At 46.9% G+C, this 15,162-nt stretch overlaps 8 protein-coding genes across 8 annotated transcripts; 3 read left to right on the top strand and 5 right to left on the bottom strand.

The window, feature by feature from the left end:
* Positions 1-91: 91 nt before the first annotated feature.
* On the top strand, positions 92-947 carry L199_006216 (uncharacterized protein; the record flags this gene model as incomplete). Its single annotated transcript, XM_064891916.1, has 6 exons — positions 92-141; positions 205-331; positions 397-405; positions 450-513; positions 559-731; positions 867-947. 6 exons carry the CDS (start codon positions 92-94, stop codon positions 945-947), a joined length of 504 nt encoding a protein of 167 aa, XP_064747988.1.
* Positions 948-979: 32 nt separating this feature from the next.
* On the bottom strand, positions 980-4,801 carry L199_006217 (uncharacterized protein; the record flags this gene model as incomplete). Its single annotated transcript, XM_064891917.1, has 9 exons — positions 980-2,176; positions 2,325-2,474; positions 2,534-2,683; positions 2,736-3,497; positions 3,554-3,713; positions 3,933-4,089; positions 4,367-4,384; positions 4,439-4,599; positions 4,677-4,801. The coding sequence occupies 9 exons, from the start codon at positions 4,799-4,801 to the stop codon at positions 980-982; spliced, it is 2,880 nt and encodes a 959-aa protein (XP_064747989.1).
* Positions 4,802-5,223: 422 nt separating this feature from the next.
* Positions 5,224-6,557, top strand: L199_006218 (uncharacterized protein; the record flags this gene model as incomplete). Its single annotated transcript, XM_064891918.1, has 5 exons — positions 5,224-5,461; positions 5,519-5,643; positions 5,849-6,117; positions 6,363-6,402; positions 6,465-6,557. The coding sequence occupies 5 exons, from the start codon at positions 5,224-5,226 to the stop codon at positions 6,555-6,557; spliced, it is 765 nt and encodes a 254-aa protein (XP_064747990.1).
* A 7-nt stretch (positions 6,558-6,564) lies between these two features.
* Positions 6,565-6,843, bottom strand: L199_006219 (uncharacterized protein; the record flags this gene model as incomplete). Its single annotated transcript, XM_064891919.1, has 1 exon — positions 6,565-6,843. One exon carries the CDS (start codon positions 6,841-6,843, stop codon positions 6,565-6,567), a length of 279 nt encoding a protein of 92 aa, XP_064747991.1.
* A 124-nt stretch (positions 6,844-6,967) lies between these two features.
* On the bottom strand, positions 6,968-7,510 carry L199_006220 (uncharacterized protein; the record flags this gene model as incomplete). The annotated part of the gene is made up of 2 exons (XM_064891920.1): positions 6,968-7,334; positions 7,380-7,510. 2 exons carry the CDS (start codon positions 7,508-7,510, stop codon positions 6,968-6,970), a joined length of 498 nt encoding a protein of 165 aa, XP_064747992.1.
* A 454-nt stretch (positions 7,511-7,964) lies between these two features.
* On the top strand, positions 7,965-9,025 carry L199_006221 (uncharacterized protein; the record flags this gene model as incomplete). The annotated part of the gene is made up of 4 exons (XM_064891921.1): positions 7,965-8,046; positions 8,271-8,571; positions 8,630-8,840; positions 8,912-9,025. The coding sequence occupies 4 exons, from the start codon at positions 7,965-7,967 to the stop codon at positions 9,023-9,025; spliced, it is 708 nt and encodes a 235-aa protein (XP_064747993.1).
* Positions 9,026-9,093: 68 nt separating this feature from the next.
* On the bottom strand, positions 9,094-9,617 carry L199_006222 (uncharacterized protein; the record flags this gene model as incomplete). The annotated part of the gene is made up of 4 exons (XM_064891922.1): positions 9,094-9,129; positions 9,223-9,381; positions 9,427-9,542; positions 9,584-9,617. 4 exons carry the CDS (start codon positions 9,615-9,617, stop codon positions 9,094-9,096), a joined length of 345 nt encoding a protein of 114 aa, XP_064747994.1.
* Positions 9,618-9,677: 60 nt separating this feature from the next.
* Positions 9,678-14,762, bottom strand: L199_006223 (uncharacterized protein; the record flags this gene model as incomplete). The annotated part of the gene is made up of 10 exons (XM_064891923.1): positions 9,678-9,795; positions 9,858-10,051; positions 10,126-10,364; positions 10,525-10,771; positions 10,820-11,020; positions 11,179-11,237; positions 11,456-11,537; positions 11,594-12,300; positions 12,393-14,074; positions 14,146-14,762. The coding sequence occupies 10 exons, from the start codon at positions 14,760-14,762 to the stop codon at positions 9,678-9,680; spliced, it is 4,146 nt and encodes a 1,381-aa protein (XP_064747995.1).
* Positions 14,763-15,162: the final 400 nt, after the last annotated feature.

Below are 15,162 nucleotides of genomic sequence, written 5' to 3' on the forward strand. Positions count from 1 at the left end.
TTGACAACTCGATCCATCAGCATATCCATTCTAAGCGTTATACATAGCTCTTTGTGGCCAATATACGTATTCATACATTGACATAGTCATCATGTTCGGTAATCACAATGCCAGAGCTCAGACCTCGACAGCTACTCGTCGGTGAGTCAATCAATAATAGCTTCAGGTGATCATTGCGACGTGTTGCTAAGATGTCTATCATAGGTTGATGAAGGAATACAAAGATCTCACAGCAGACCCCTTACAGGACACCATAACGGCTGGACCTATATCAGAGGACAATATGTTGGAATGGGAAGCTTTGATCCAAGGACCAGAGGGAACGCCCTATGTAAGTTGAGAGAAGTAAGGGCGTAGAGCTAATGATATAAGGAAGGAGGCGTGTTTGCTGCCAAGCTTGTATTTGTGAGTGAACAATCTACATCCCTTGAGCTGACAGACCTATGTAGCCTTCTGATTACCCTCTGAATCCCTTCACGATGACTTTTGATCCACCTTTGTTACACCCAAATAGTGAGTCTCGACCGAGTATGCCTCAGCTGATTGTGAGAATTATAGTCTATCCCAATGGTGTGGTCTGTATCTCCATCCTACATCCACCTGGCGATGATCCACTACACTACGAGTCTGCGTCAGAACGATGGTCTCCTGTTCAAGGCGTGAGAAGTGTATTATTGAGTGTTCTTAGTATGCTCGCCGAACCCAATATCGAGAGTGGTGCGGATGTAGAGGTGAGTTTCTGTTTTTATTCTCACGCATACTTCCTTCACTCCCCAGTTCCCTTTTCACGGTTCAGGTTATCTAGCGATTCTGGTAATATTGAGCCAAACGTGTGGTTCGAACTATGCTAATACTCGTACATCTAGTGCTGCAAGTTGTACCGCGATAACAAACCAGAATTCGAGAGAAGAGTACGAGAACAAGTCAAGAATCTCTTGGGTATATAGCATGACAACAAACTACAAAGACGTATTCATAATTAATCCGTTTCTTGATGATATCCTGCTCTACGCATTTCTCCCAGCCTTCTTCGTGCTGCGCCAAGGTCCTTCTCCAGCTTGAGAATCTCAACCTGTTGTTCCATCTCTCGTACTTTGAATTCGTGCGAAGGCATCGACTTGTAGTCGACAGCCTCATCGTCAGCCTGTTTATTCGAGATGAGCTTGACTTGTTTGACCAGAGCTTTGCAAGCGTCGGTAACGGCTTTGGAAGCAAGTTCGAGTCGTTGTTGAGTCTTCGACATGAGCGATGCCTTGACCCGAGACGCGGCGACAAGTTGAGCAGTGGCAGCTGATACTTCGTTGGATGCGACGATGAGCTGTTCCAGAGAATGGGTACCGGAGATCACCCCATCTGCGCTTTCAATGAGTAAGCCAGTGGCGTAGGCCACGGCTTTAGCTGCAGAGATGAGTCCTTCTGTCCATCGGTTGTTTCGCTTGTAGAACTGCTGAGTCGTACTTGAACCTTTACCTTCACGAACGATCTCTTCCTGACTTTCAGTGGCGGCTTGAATGAGTCGTCCGATCGCGTTGGTGATGGCCAACGTAGCCTCGAGAATGGCATCGTGAACTTGAACATCGAGAGAAGTGTATTTGGATCCCTTTGGTCGTGTCATGAGAGCTTGTAATCGTTCTGTTGCTTGTTCGATGGCTTTGGCGGCATTTTGCATTTCTTGAGATACAATATCACCGATATCACCGTTGGCTTTGGAAAGAGTCGATGCTTTGGCTTTTGGTATGAATTTTTCGACAGTATCGGAGAGTTTGGACAAAGCTCCTCGAGTTTCAGCATTGTTTCGAAGTGCAGCTTCTTCGCTCTTGCCCCCAGCGAGAAGTCGGAACGATTGAAGGTTCAAGAAGAATCGATAACCAGAGTCACCGGCCTCTTTGGCGATCTTGACCAATTTATCGGAAGCGTCATCGGTTTCGGCAAATCGTGTGATACCCTTGGAACTGACAAGAGTCTCAGATAGAGCTTGGGCTAATTCATTGGCCGCCTTGATAACATCGACGTGACCACCACCGCTCTTCCTGCCAAGATAGAGGTTGAAGGTGGAAGCGAACTCAGTGGCATTCGTCATGGCTTTCTCGATCATGGACAAAGTATATTCGGGAGTTGCAGTGGTATTACCGGTTTGCATAGGTGATTCGAGCTCGTAGATAGCGTCGTCCACTTTCTGCATGCACGCTTGCAAGATCGAGTCGATGATGGCATTGAGCTCTTTTCGATGATCGAGGATGAGGGTATCGACTTGCGCATCGAATGCTTGGCTGGTATCGCCAGAGGTCTATCTGTAAGCTCGGTTCAGAACCAAGGGCACTCACTAGTCGAAGATCACTAAGCTCCTTGAGTGTAGAGTCCATTCCCTCTTGCATAATCATGAGCTCTTGCTCCTTCTCTTCTACAACACGAGATATTTCGCCGTCTTTAGCATCGATCTTGTGGAGAAGCTCGTCGATTTGCATTTGTTTGGCCTGGATGAATATCAGCGATATGGCCACGATGGTTGTTGGTATGTGGTAAATTGACTCACTCTGAGAGAGTCCTCAAGCTCTGTGAGTTGACGATTATACTTAGCCATGACACCAGAGACTTCGGAGCTCTTGTGACGAGATGCGTCTTCCGCTCTTTCGTTTGCGAACGATAGATCGCGCTTGAGTCTATCAAGTTCTTCACGATGACTCTGTGATTTTGTCAGCATGCGCTAGCAACTCTTCCTTGAATCTTTGACTTACCGATTTGATTCGATCGAGATCATACCTGGCTCTATCCCTCTCCCTGATCATATCCGCGAGTTCCAGATTCTTGGTTTTAACATCCCTTTCCATACGTTCCATCTTGTCGATCGCTTCTTGTGCGGAATTGGCTTTGAGCTGGAAGCCTTTCGATTTGTTAAGCAGGTCAAGGTGTTCTCCTCGAAGCTGAGAGTATAGCTTGGCGAGAGCTTCATATTTGTTCTTCCAGACCTCGATCTGTTTTTGCAGTTGGGCGATGAGTTCATCTTTAGCTGACATCTGAGCTCCCACATTGGCGCCAATGAGACCGAGTTCACTCTCCAATGACTTGACTCGACGATCGTATTGCTCCAATAACATTTGATCTCGCTCATACTGACCGCGCATGGCAAGCATTTCCTGCTGCAGCTGAGAGTATTGACCTTGCTGCTGCTGATTGTACTGTTGACTCATCTGGTCCCTGAGTAACTGTTCTTGAGCTTGTCTCTCCCTCTCTTGTTGCAGACGTTGCTGTTCTGCGTATTCAGCTTCTTGTCGACGCTTATCTTCTTCCTGTCTACGTTGCTCAGACTCTCGTTGAGCTACAAGTGCTGCTTGCTTGCGCTCGTACTCTTCGAGCATTCGACGTTGCTCATCTATTTCGCCTTGCGTAGCAACGGGAGAGGACGGACGAGGAGTTTCCTCTCGAGCTTGAACTTTCTCAGCGGGTGGACGCTCGGGGAGCTCAGGTGCGGTACCGTTATCGATAAGATTTGGTGGTTCCTAACGATCAGCTCAGGTTCCCACCAGGATTAACTCACCTGTCCAAGTTTCGGAACGTTTATCAGTCCAGTCAAGTATTTGAGATTACTGCATTCGTAGTAGAATCTTCGCAGATTGTAGTGCTGAGCATTATATCGTTCTCGAAGAGGAAGCAAGGCATCCATAGCATCGGTTCCTGGAAGGTCAGCGTTGCAATGAAACTCATTAGACTCACTTCTATGCATAGCACGCAGCATACTGGTGATGAACTTGTAAATACCGAAACTCTCCTTCACTAGGGGAACAAGAGCAGATATTCGACATTCGTTGTTCGCCGATCCACGGAAATGGGCAAAGATGAGCTTCTGGAACGATTCGATCTGGTCTTGAAGAGTCATCAGGTCGGTGATGGTTTCATAACTGTCGTCAGCGATGTCCTATTTAAAGTTTACTTACCCTTCATTGGGATCATCAATGTTCTTCAAACTGATGTATTCTTCATATTCGAATAAACCGTTGAACTCGGGATGATGACGGTGGAATCGAAGTTTTGACAAAAGGAACGAAGTGTATGCTTTGATCAGACCTCCATAACCTTTCCCGCCATCTCCGACTGTACGCCCACAAGTCTCGAGCCAACCAGTTTGTGCGTGTGCTTCTTTGATAGTCTACAATAGTCAGCAGGCTTCCATACGATGAAAGACTCACAACAGGGTGTCCCTCTTGAAGTAATTTATGAACGACGATGAGTGCTTTGAATGTCTGCACTTCATCTGCGAGGATAGGTTGTGTCCTCAATCCGTTCCATACGGACAGGGAGGAGTGGTAATCCCAAGTATAGACGATACACTCTGTAACGGTCAGCTGTGCTTTGCTGTGTCAGGACTCACTTCTAACGTGCTTCTGCTCTACGGTACAGCATCACATCAGCAACGAACCACCTTGATCGCAGCTTGACTCACTGGGAGCTGTTTCCTCTGGACTGGTAGCCTTCTTGATGTTTACACTGAGTTCTGACTCAGTCTTATCCTTGTCGACGGGTCTGGTAGGCTGATGGTTGGCACCACTGGCTGCCGCCCGGACCGAAGGGTAATCATCGTAATCCGCGTGATGACGGCCGAACCTGTGGTTGTAAATAGCGATGAGATTAGGTATATATATGGTCTGCGATGGATCAAGTAAGGCGGCGATACGACTTACATGGCTGAGGTGGTGTTGGGTGGAGGGAGGGCGAGTGTGAATGTGGATGTGGACGGTGAGATTAGAGTATACAAGGTATGAGGATGAGGATGTTTATGAGTGCATATGAGTACATACAATGACATGACGTTGACACCAAAGACCAAGACCCTGAAGGGCAAGGACCCGCCGTTACGTAAGCACTGCTGGTATCCACCAGCCTAACAAGTGACAGGTGCCGAAGTGTTGGGGGCCTATTCTCCTATCCACGTGGTCAACGCATGTCATCATCCATCATCAGTAGCAACGAGCAGTGAGCGGACAATGATGTCGATGATCATGAACGTCAATGTCAACGATCATCATGACTCTCGCTGTCGTTGGGAATGGAACAACCATAACATCAAGCTAAAAGATACCCTCAGGATAGACTGTCGCACATACCTCCAATCGCAATTATCATCCTGCGTCCTTGCCATTCCGGCTGTTACACATCCCATCCCTTCAGCTCTTCCTATCCCGCGCTCCCCTATAATCCTACCTCACCCTTTCATCCCAACGTCCATGGATGGCGCCTTTCGATCTCGATGCCTGCATCGACCGTCTTCGGGACAAGCAGCTGTTAGGAGAGGCTCTCCTCAGAGAAATATGCGAGAAAACAAAGGAGGTGTTGATGAGGGAGAGCAATGTCGTCCATGTCGCTTCGCCCATAACAGTCGTCGGCGATATCCATGGTCAGTTTCACGATCTGATAGAGATCTTCCGTATAGGAGGATCGGCTCCTCATACGAACTACCTATTCCTAGGTGAGTCACTCGCTTTCCCCTGATCATCTGCCACTTACTCTCGCTCACTTGCCGCAGGTGATTATGTTGATCGAGGTCTACACTCGGTGGAGACAATATCCCTTCTCACCTGCTTGAAGCTTAGATATCCGGAGAGGATCCACTTGATACGAGGCAATCACGAATCCAGAGCCGTTACACAGGTTGGTCATCTTTCACTTGGTTTTGCGCGTGATGACAAACTTCAAAAGAGGACTCTGAGGCTCTTTCGCCAATGGAGAATAAATCCGTTCCTGTGTGACAGTGGTATGCTTCTTGAAGAAACCCGGTATAGGAACGGATAGAGAGAACGGAAATCTGATGTGGACCTCGTGATAGTTGACCAACGCTAATCTCTCTCCCAAACAGACTTATGGTTTCTACCTTGAATGTACGAGAAAATACGGATCTCCAGCTGTGTGGCAATACTTTACAGATATGTTCGACTTTCTCACCCTCAGCGTGGTCATTGATGATGCCATCTTCTGCGTTCATGGCGGTCTGAGTCCGTCAATACACCATATCGACCAAATCAAAATCATAGATAGATTTAGAGAAATTCCCCATGAAGGTCCCATGGCAGATTTGGTGTGGTCAGATCCTGATCCCGAGAAGGAGGATTTCGCAATTAGCCCCAGGTGAGTAAGAGACCTCATGAACTGCAGCTGACATATAGGGGTGCTGGCTATACGTTTGGAGCATCGATCGTCAAGAAGTTCTTGAACCTGAATGGAATGAATCATGTACTTCGGGCACATCAACTTTGTATGGAAGGATACTCTGTTCTATATAACGATCAATTGAGTACGGTATGGAGTGCTCCCAATTACTGCTATCGGTGCGGTAACATGGCGAGTATATTGGAAGTCTCTCCTGGAGGTAGGCGGTATTTCAATGTATTCAGCGCTGCACCGGAAAACGAAGTAAGTCATCATCTGTTCAGAGCTATTCGAACAAAAGACTAATAATAAGATACATTTCCCAGAGGGATGGGCCTAATCAACAACAACAAGTAAAAGTGAGTTCCACACGAGACAAGCATTACGCTAATGTTCAGGCTATCGAGTATTTCTTGTAACCCAGCATTATGTGATATCCCATTCTAATGACCCGAACAACTCATCTATCAAGCCGAAACTCCTCCCTCGCAAAACACCTTTTCCTCCGTTCATGACGTCTTTTATGTCCGGTAATGCCCATTCATCTGTAACATTCCATCTTTTACATATGAAAATCTTCGCTTCCCAGTCGCTCCCTCTGACCGGTATCATTTGGAAATATAGAGAAAAAGAGTCGAAGAAGGATTCTTCTAGAGCAAGTGTCCGAGATGTATCTATAATTATCAGTTGTGATTTGCCTGGCATGAACTCACAAGATAAGATGATTTCCGGTCCATATGTTTCTGCTTCGCCACGCTCATCCCACTCCGTAAGACGGAGAAGTGTATGTAGAAGAGGTGGGTAGAGGTTCGGGAAATATATCTTCAGGTCAGAGCGTGTCCATGTCTTTGTAACTCACCAGATCGCACATGATAATATGGGTGAATGGTCCAAACTGAAATAGATGTGAAGGATCTTGTCCCCATGCGAGCGGCTGAGCGATGACCTTGGCGTGTGTGTCGGAAGGAGGATTCCATGCACGTATGGACTGTTCACATAATGGAACCACTTCTGGCAGATCAGTCGTAATCACCAAGTCTTCTTTCTGCAAATGGCCAGCCAAGTGAAGAGAAGCGACCGATTGACCGGAACCGAGCTCGATTATGCGATGAGGGCGCTGAGTTTCGAAGAGAGAACAAGGCGGTTCGAACTTCGATGAAGGAGTGAAGTACTCGAGTAGAGGTCTAGTAGCCTCCCTTCAACCTAAAGTCAGCTGAGAAGCCTCGCATCTTGAGCCTTACCAGACACGACCTGCGATCCCGTAAGTTGAGATAGCATCTTTCTGCTGATGCTGCTCTAGTTGTTGATCCGCAACACTGCTCAGGAGGAGGGGCTTGATGTCAAGGTTCGGAGGGAAGTTAGGGTCTGACATGATGATTATGTTATGCATTCATCGGTCATTGTCAACTGGATGCGATGAGATTTATGAAACTTGAATTGGACGAAGCAGGAATGAAATGGGAAACGGTCGGATCCATCTGAAAACGCGAGGAGCATGTCTAGTTCAGGGTCCAGCTGAAATGGGGATAAAGCCGGTCGTATTCATCGGATTTAAGACACCATCTTCTTATCGCCGTCTGGGTGTGTTAGTGCCACATTCATCTCCCTTGACCCTCGCCGCCATCTCGAATCGCACTAACTGACCGAATGGAGCAGATGGGTGAGTGAGTGCAAACTCAGGAGTGTCGAATGTCATTTTATCGTCAATTCGAGGTTTATACGTTTTGGCTTTCTCATCCATCAACAAAACAACTAAAAAGGTGAATACAACCCTTCATCATCACCTAACACCAACACACTCTCGCTGACCAACCCAACTATCACAGATGGCTCGATCAAAGGATATTGCTCCTCACGTTGGCCGATACTCAAGGTCACAGGTCGCTGCCAAGCGAGGTCTTTACAAGGGTACGTTTGAAGTCTCAGATCGGTATAGGTTATAGGATCAAGCATGTGTGGGAGTAGATACAACCGTGGAAGGAAGATGTCAGGAGGAATCAAGAGTGGGACAGGTCTCAAGAGCGATGGAAGGATAGCAATCGTGCAGATAGCAGGAGTAGTGATGCTGGGGAATATTGGTGGATCATAATGGAGACGTAGACTGACACCTATATGTTTATTTGATCTCACAGGAAAGAAGACCGGTGCCGCTCCTGCCAAGACCGAATCTCCCGCTCACACCGAGAAGACCGTTGGTGGTAAAGGAAACGGAGAGAAGAGATTAGTCCCCACCAACAAAGCTTCTAAATACTACCCCGCCGAAGATGTTAAGAAGCCCAAGGTCTCCCGAAAGACTGTTGGAAAGACCGCTCTCCGAGCTAGCATCACCCCTGGTACCGTCCTTATCCTCCTTGCTGGTCGATTCGCCGGTAAACGAGTTGTCTTCCTCAAACAACTCGACAGTGGTCTTCTCTTAGTTTCTGGTCCTTTCAAGTGAGTTACTAACTCTCGATTAGCTCAATGCTTCCTCATACTGACGGTATCTTTTTAGAATCAACGGTGTACCTCTCCGACGAGTAAGCCAAGCCTACGTTATCGCCACCTCCACCAAAGTCGACATCTCCGGTGTTTCCGTTCCTGAGACCGTCAACGATGCCTACTTCACCAAATCCAAAGCTGCCAAGGGTTCCAAGGAAGGAGAATTCTTCGGTGAAGGTAAAGAGAAGAAGGTGTTCCCCGAGGAGAAGAAGTCTGAACAAAAGGTGTGTAGTTGGAATTTGGTAGATCGTGACACTTCTGGATACAAGCTGATCAATCATTTTCACTTTTACAGGCTGTTGACGCTGCCCTCATCGCCTCTATCAAGAAGGTTGACAACCTCGCCAAATACTTGAAGGCATCTTGGGGTCTTTCCAAAGGTGACCGATTCCACGAACTCAAATTCTAGATAGGTTTGATGGACTGAGATAGGTTACATTGGGATGCATGTATTACGCTACGACAATTATACAACAATTACAACCATGGTGCCCAACCTATATACATTGCGGACTGTGACAATGTTTGAGTTAGCTGAGCATGAAGAAGGGAAGATGTGGTGGAATGATCAGGATGTTGTGGCAATCGATATGAGGAAATACTGACTAAGTTTGTGAGACTTGTCGCTTCTTTGATCAATGCTTCAACTTGACTAGGTACAGACAGAACCGTACCTTCTTCCATGATACCTCGGAGTTTCGATTTGATAGGTTTGAGGTTTCTGTCAGCCGAGGCTTTGATGTCTCTTTCGGATTTGCTTCGTCCCTGCGAGAAAATCAGCTCAATACTAACATGATGATGGAAACTCACAATTTTTATCCATTCGATCAAAGGATCATGAACGAAGGCTTCAAGCACACTCATCAAGGAATCGCTATTGTTTCTCAATATCCCCATAGTGATCTCGGCAGCTTTGCGGAAGACACCTGAACAATGTGTTAGCTGGATTGGCTGACGGGATGCTCACCTTCTACACCAGTCACGCCCAAAGCGTCCACCATATTTTGCGTCAAACGGAACGGTACCCTTTCTGGGATTTCGAATGTTTTGCCCTACGATGATCAGTCATATCCTTTCACAGGTGAACTTACTTTATCGAACAGACAATTCAAATCAACGTGAACAGTGTCTCCGGACAACCCATCAAACAAGATATTTTCACCGTGTCGATCACCGAGACTAAGCAAAGTCATGGGACATCAGTCAGCGGCTCCAATTAGCTATTTCATGCGCTGACTTACCCTAACACATAGCCAATCATAGACATGACAGCCAGGGTCCGACCATACGCCATACGACTGGCGAGCCACGCTGAAGGCTCTGGCCATGTTATCAAGAACCACTCGTTGAAGACGGTAGGCGTATATTTGGGCAATATTTGGTCTTTGAAGGCTTGAATGAGAGGTTCGAAGTTTTCTTTATCCTTGTTCCAGATCTTTCGAGCGTTCTCAAGTATAGTGTGTACATCGGATGTCTGTCGTCAGCTATGTTCCGCCCCTGCTAACTTACGTAGATCTTCTTGTTATGGCGTTGATATCCCTTTTCCAGAATGCTTTTGAGCGCGTTGGTATTTGCAACCCATTCTAGTAGACCACACTCTTCGTTCAAGGGCATCACAGCATATGTTCGGATGTCTGATGTCAGCTTCTGCTCGAATGTCTGGTACTCACAAAGTTGTCGTCTTCTGGACTCGGAAGCACTCTTGAGTAGTTTATTGATCATTGAGTTGAGATCCATCAACCTCGCGTCTTTTCGCAGATCATCGTGAGGTTTACATAGGAATGGGTACTTTCTGCCGTCACTTCCCATAAAGCTGACCTTTTTTGGTTTTTGAAGCGAAGGCATGATATCGACCCGGTCATCAAAACCTGATATGTCAGCTCAAGCTCTACTTCTATGTTCGCTCACCTGCTATTGTGATTGGAGTAAAGGGGAATGGATTATGTGATTTGACAGTTTCGGATGTAGTGGGTAAAGCACATGTCAAAGCATCTTGAAGGGGCAATATCATTCTAGTCTTGGTCTTGGTAACGTAGTCAAAATCATTGGACATTGACATTTGCCGTTTTTTCTCGTCGACTTTATCATCAGTGAATCTTAGAAGGATGCCTGAGAAGTTTGTGGCATCTTTGATTAAACCGGCAACCGTTTGAGACTGATGTGGGATCAGTATGCATTTCCAACCTATTTGTAGACTACTCACCTTAGTTGAAGCGATATTTGTCACTTCAAGGCATGCCTGCCTCCTCTCCGCTCGCTTCGATTGCATAGCTCCAACGGTAGGCCAGAGTGCTTGCTGAGGATATCGGACAATGACCGCAGCCATGATCTTCTTCAAGATACCGGCAACCTTCTTGCTGGGATGCACGATACGAGAGATTATTTGTGGGAAAGCAGTAAGAAACTGGACCATCAGCCAGTGATTCCTTCATCTGAAACTTACTTGGTATGTCGGTAACTCAGTTCTCACTCTATCCATCAGGTCGGTGATCTTTTTGATTTGGACCGCAACTTCCGGAGATCTGTGACGCAGTCAGTGATATTCGCGATGCTTGGACTCACAGTTTCAACTCTTTGTTCTCGCCAAGATCGAGCCAGAGTGTAAGCATTCTTGGCATCGTCTGATATATGTATTTGACTCCATGTTGCAGTGCGAGCGAGTAAGAATGACAGGTGTGATAGTGAAAAGCCGCCCTACATCTGGTCAGCCTCCTGCCCAACATAGACTCACTCACATTTGTTCAGGAGTACCACTCAAGCTGTCGTAGTAATGACCAAGGTGATAGTATGGGGATTCGACACTGGTCATGTTAGCTATAGCTTCCCGAGTCAGACTTACTTTTGCGCTCTAGCGATCGCCTCCTGATATCTTCTGATGATGTGATTGCGTTCGAAACGATCGGTTTCATTAGCCCACTTTGCTACTAGGAGAACCGCCTGAAGTATGTCAGCGATGAAAAATCATAGCAGAACTCACCTTGGCGAGTTTACGCTCTCTTGAGAAATCCCTGTTCCCTGTCAAATCGATGACCACATCCGTATTGAGGAAAGGCTTCAGTGCGTTGTCGACATCGGTCAAAGCTTTATAGATGCCGCCACCGGTCCGGTTCAGCTTGGCTTGTTGGATGAAAGCGAAGGAAGCGTCAACCTCTTTGGCTTGAAGAACAGCGCTGTATGCTGTCTGATCGTAGCCAGCTTTCCTAGCTATTTTGGAGCTGAGGATCCAAGCATCTCCAATTTCCGATTCAAACAAAGGAGTATTGAATAAGCTGTAAGCTGTTCTTCTAATACTGAGCAAGGCTTCACGTATACGAAAAGTAGGTGAAGTGAAATTGAACCTTGATTCCAACGATTTGATGAGATCTTGGGTGATCTTCTGGATCAAAACATGCCTGTTAGGTCCCGATGGCGTCTGCTCGATACGCTGCTTTGCAGTCTGGATCATCTCGATTTCCCTAACCAGATGCAGCTGCAGAAGAGATTCGTAAGCTCTACCGTACTCTTTGGCTGTGATGTGTGTTCCCAATCTTTCTCTAGCACTCAATAGAACCGGCTGTAGATCGCGATGTTCATGCAGCGCCAAAAGGGTTTGTCCGATCGCAGGTCCCGTAGAGCCAATCTGCTTGACGGTGGTCCAATCTCCGATGATCCACGCAGCTTCCGCTTCGAAAGATGAGAGTTCAGCTGACCATTCGGGATGTCGACTGAGTACGCCTCGTATATGTGTCCTCAGGGTGTCTACCAATCAGCTCATATTCCCCTATTCATTGACTTACCATAATGACCCAAATTCCTCAGACATTTCAGCAAGCCAACGTGATAGGACACATTGTCTGGTGACTGTTGTAGGCGTACCTCCCAGCAGCTTTGAGCTGATGTCCATCTGCCGGTACTTTCATGTTCACGGATTTGATGCTCCAAAGAGGGAGAGATGACGAATGCTGAAACTCCCTCCATTCCATCGGGTTCATCGAGTTCAGAATATATCTGATGCAAGCGTTCGAAGTAAGTTTGAAGTTCGGAATTGTCACGTTTGTTGTTTCGAAGCTCAACAGTTCTCTCCTCAAAACTCCTAAGAGCCCTAGCGTAAGCTTTACTCTGCAGTGCAGCGTTTGCCATAAGTTCAGTTTCGATTTCAGATAGAACTTCTTCGATGATTTTTGTCTGGGGATTCCGATCGGTCTTGGTCATTCGGTATAGTCGCAGCCATTTACTGAGATGATCCATCAGATCAAAGATAACCTGCGCACTGAGCGTTCTCTTGTCCGCTGGACCGGTGGGATTCACTTGCTCTTGAAGAACCGCATTGATTTCTGATGATATTTCTAATCGGTAATTCCGAAGTCCTGAGAGGAGCACATTTAGGACCAAATGCGGGAGTAAGTGATGGGCCACGGTGACATCTTGATTTTTGAGAACACCACGGAAAGCTCCGAATATAGTCTTACTATCTCGAGTCGAAGGTCCATCCCCAGCCATAGACATGACTTTGCCAATAAGATCGGTTGTCCAATTCTGTAACCATTCTCGATAAGTTGGAGCAGAAGAGTAAATCGGATGAGAATAGGTCTTGATAGGTCCATCCGATATTGAGAATCGCGATTCCAATAATGGTGTCAAAGTTTCGAGCTGGTCCTTCGGGATGCTTTCCCATCTATCTCGAGTTCTTGTACTAACCTTTTCGCTTGAATGCAATATCTTGGGACTAAATCCGCAGAATTTCAGCAACTCTTGAATTGCATATGCAAGATGTGTCTGATGCTTCGTATCATTTGTAGCTCGGAAGGCATCGACGAGGAGGTCACGGATTAGGTGTAAAGCGAAGTCTTTCGATTCTTCAGGTTCCGTGAAGTTGGCAGCGATAGTCATAGTTCCGGTATCCGAGGACAAGCCGAGGCGATCGGGATCGAGAGCACCGATTATCCCCATGCATTCGTAGCTCAATGCTCTGAGCTCTTGACAGTCTCCATCACGGGTGGCGGTTGAAAGCAGGTTAGTCATGAGTCGAGACATGACACCGTCGAACGTGTCACCACGGACCAGCGTTTCGATTTCTGCTTGACGATTCAGCAGTAGTGACTTGAGCTCGCGAGTCGAAGCCGTGGCGATGGCGACATTCTTGCTGTCCGTTCTGTCAAGCACTTTAGAGATGTGGTCCTGAACTTTGGCTTTTCGCCGTCGAGCTGTGAGCCGAGTAGCAGCACTTTGCAGTTCCGGTATGTCGTCCAGCCCGACAATTTCATCCACGTATTGACTGAGATCTTTCACATTATCGGCAATATCATTGATGATCTTTGCTGCGATATCCCGCTCGTGAGGGCCAAAAGTATACCAATTGGCAATGAGAGCTCCGGTGGTACGTCCGACAAATGGGCCAACATCAGAGAAGCGTAAGGTCGAGATGAATAGCGCCCATGCTTTTAACGTTTCTTCTCGGAGTTCTGGAATCCCTAAAGTGCTTTGCAAACTTGCCATGATCTGATTATCAGCCTTTGGAGTTCTCTTTGTTGACTCACCTGGGGAGAAAACCCTGCCATCGAATCTCCGACTAATCTAATTAGAGATCCGAAGCTCTTGATGATCTTGCGTTTATAATCGACCGTCTTTTTGCCTTGTACATCATGTAACATGTCATTGAGCTGAGATATCACACCAAGCATTAAGGGTTTAAGGAAAGCCCCAATATCTTCACTGCCAGTCTGTTGTAAGCTAGCCTTGATTAAGGCAGCTTTAGCATCTGCCCTGACGCTTCTATTCTGATCGCCTAGCTCGACAATCAGCATAACGACCAAGTCGACTATACAAGCGGTCATGAGAGAAGAGATGGAAATATTCGGCTGGGCTCGCGGGTTCGAGCTTGTCATGTCTTTCAACAGACTAACGAGGAATCTGAGAGCCGAGTCGGTCTGATGAGGGCGAAGGAATGCTTGCGCAAGAATATGCGATATATTGTCCATGAGCATTACTCCTAATTTCTGTTGAACCACACCAGCGACTTCTTTGAGTGCATCGCCATTACGGGAAAGGACTAAGGCTGGTATTGTATGAACGAGGGTAGTTTCCAGGAAGTTTTTCCTTGTCATACCGATGAATTGCATCGTGATGTTAAGAAGCTCGATATTGCGCTTGATGTCTTCGGCCAACATGATACTGATTGGCTTCAAGAAAGGAGATATAAGGGTGTAGGGCGTTTTGCGATGGTATTTCGCCAAATCAATCAGCTGATAGTTGTCAGCTAGGTAACCTGCCTATGGTGACTCACCTGTGTATAAGCCAAACTTTTCAGCGGGCCACTATGGGATCCTATTTGACGTATTAATAGTTTGAGGATGGAGCAAAGATTATCGCCATCGGAATGACGGCCAAGATCGGCGAGCAGCAACACCGAAGTTTCGCGCACTACCAGGGATGAATTGAGCATTCTGGACACACGTTCGATGTACTGAGTTCGATTGCGATTTGCAACTCGGTGATCGGAATGCTCGGACTGAGCTACATAAAGAAGCGAGACGACCCGGCTGGAATGTCAGAGACATTCGTGATCAT

The sequence above is a fragment of the Kwoniella botswanensis genome, chromosome 1, assembly GCF_036426115.1.
Source record: "Kwoniella botswanensis chromosome 1, complete sequence".
NCBI classification, from domain to species: Eukaryota; Fungi; Basidiomycota; class Tremellomycetes; order Tremellales; family Cryptococcaceae; genus Kwoniella; species Kwoniella botswanensis.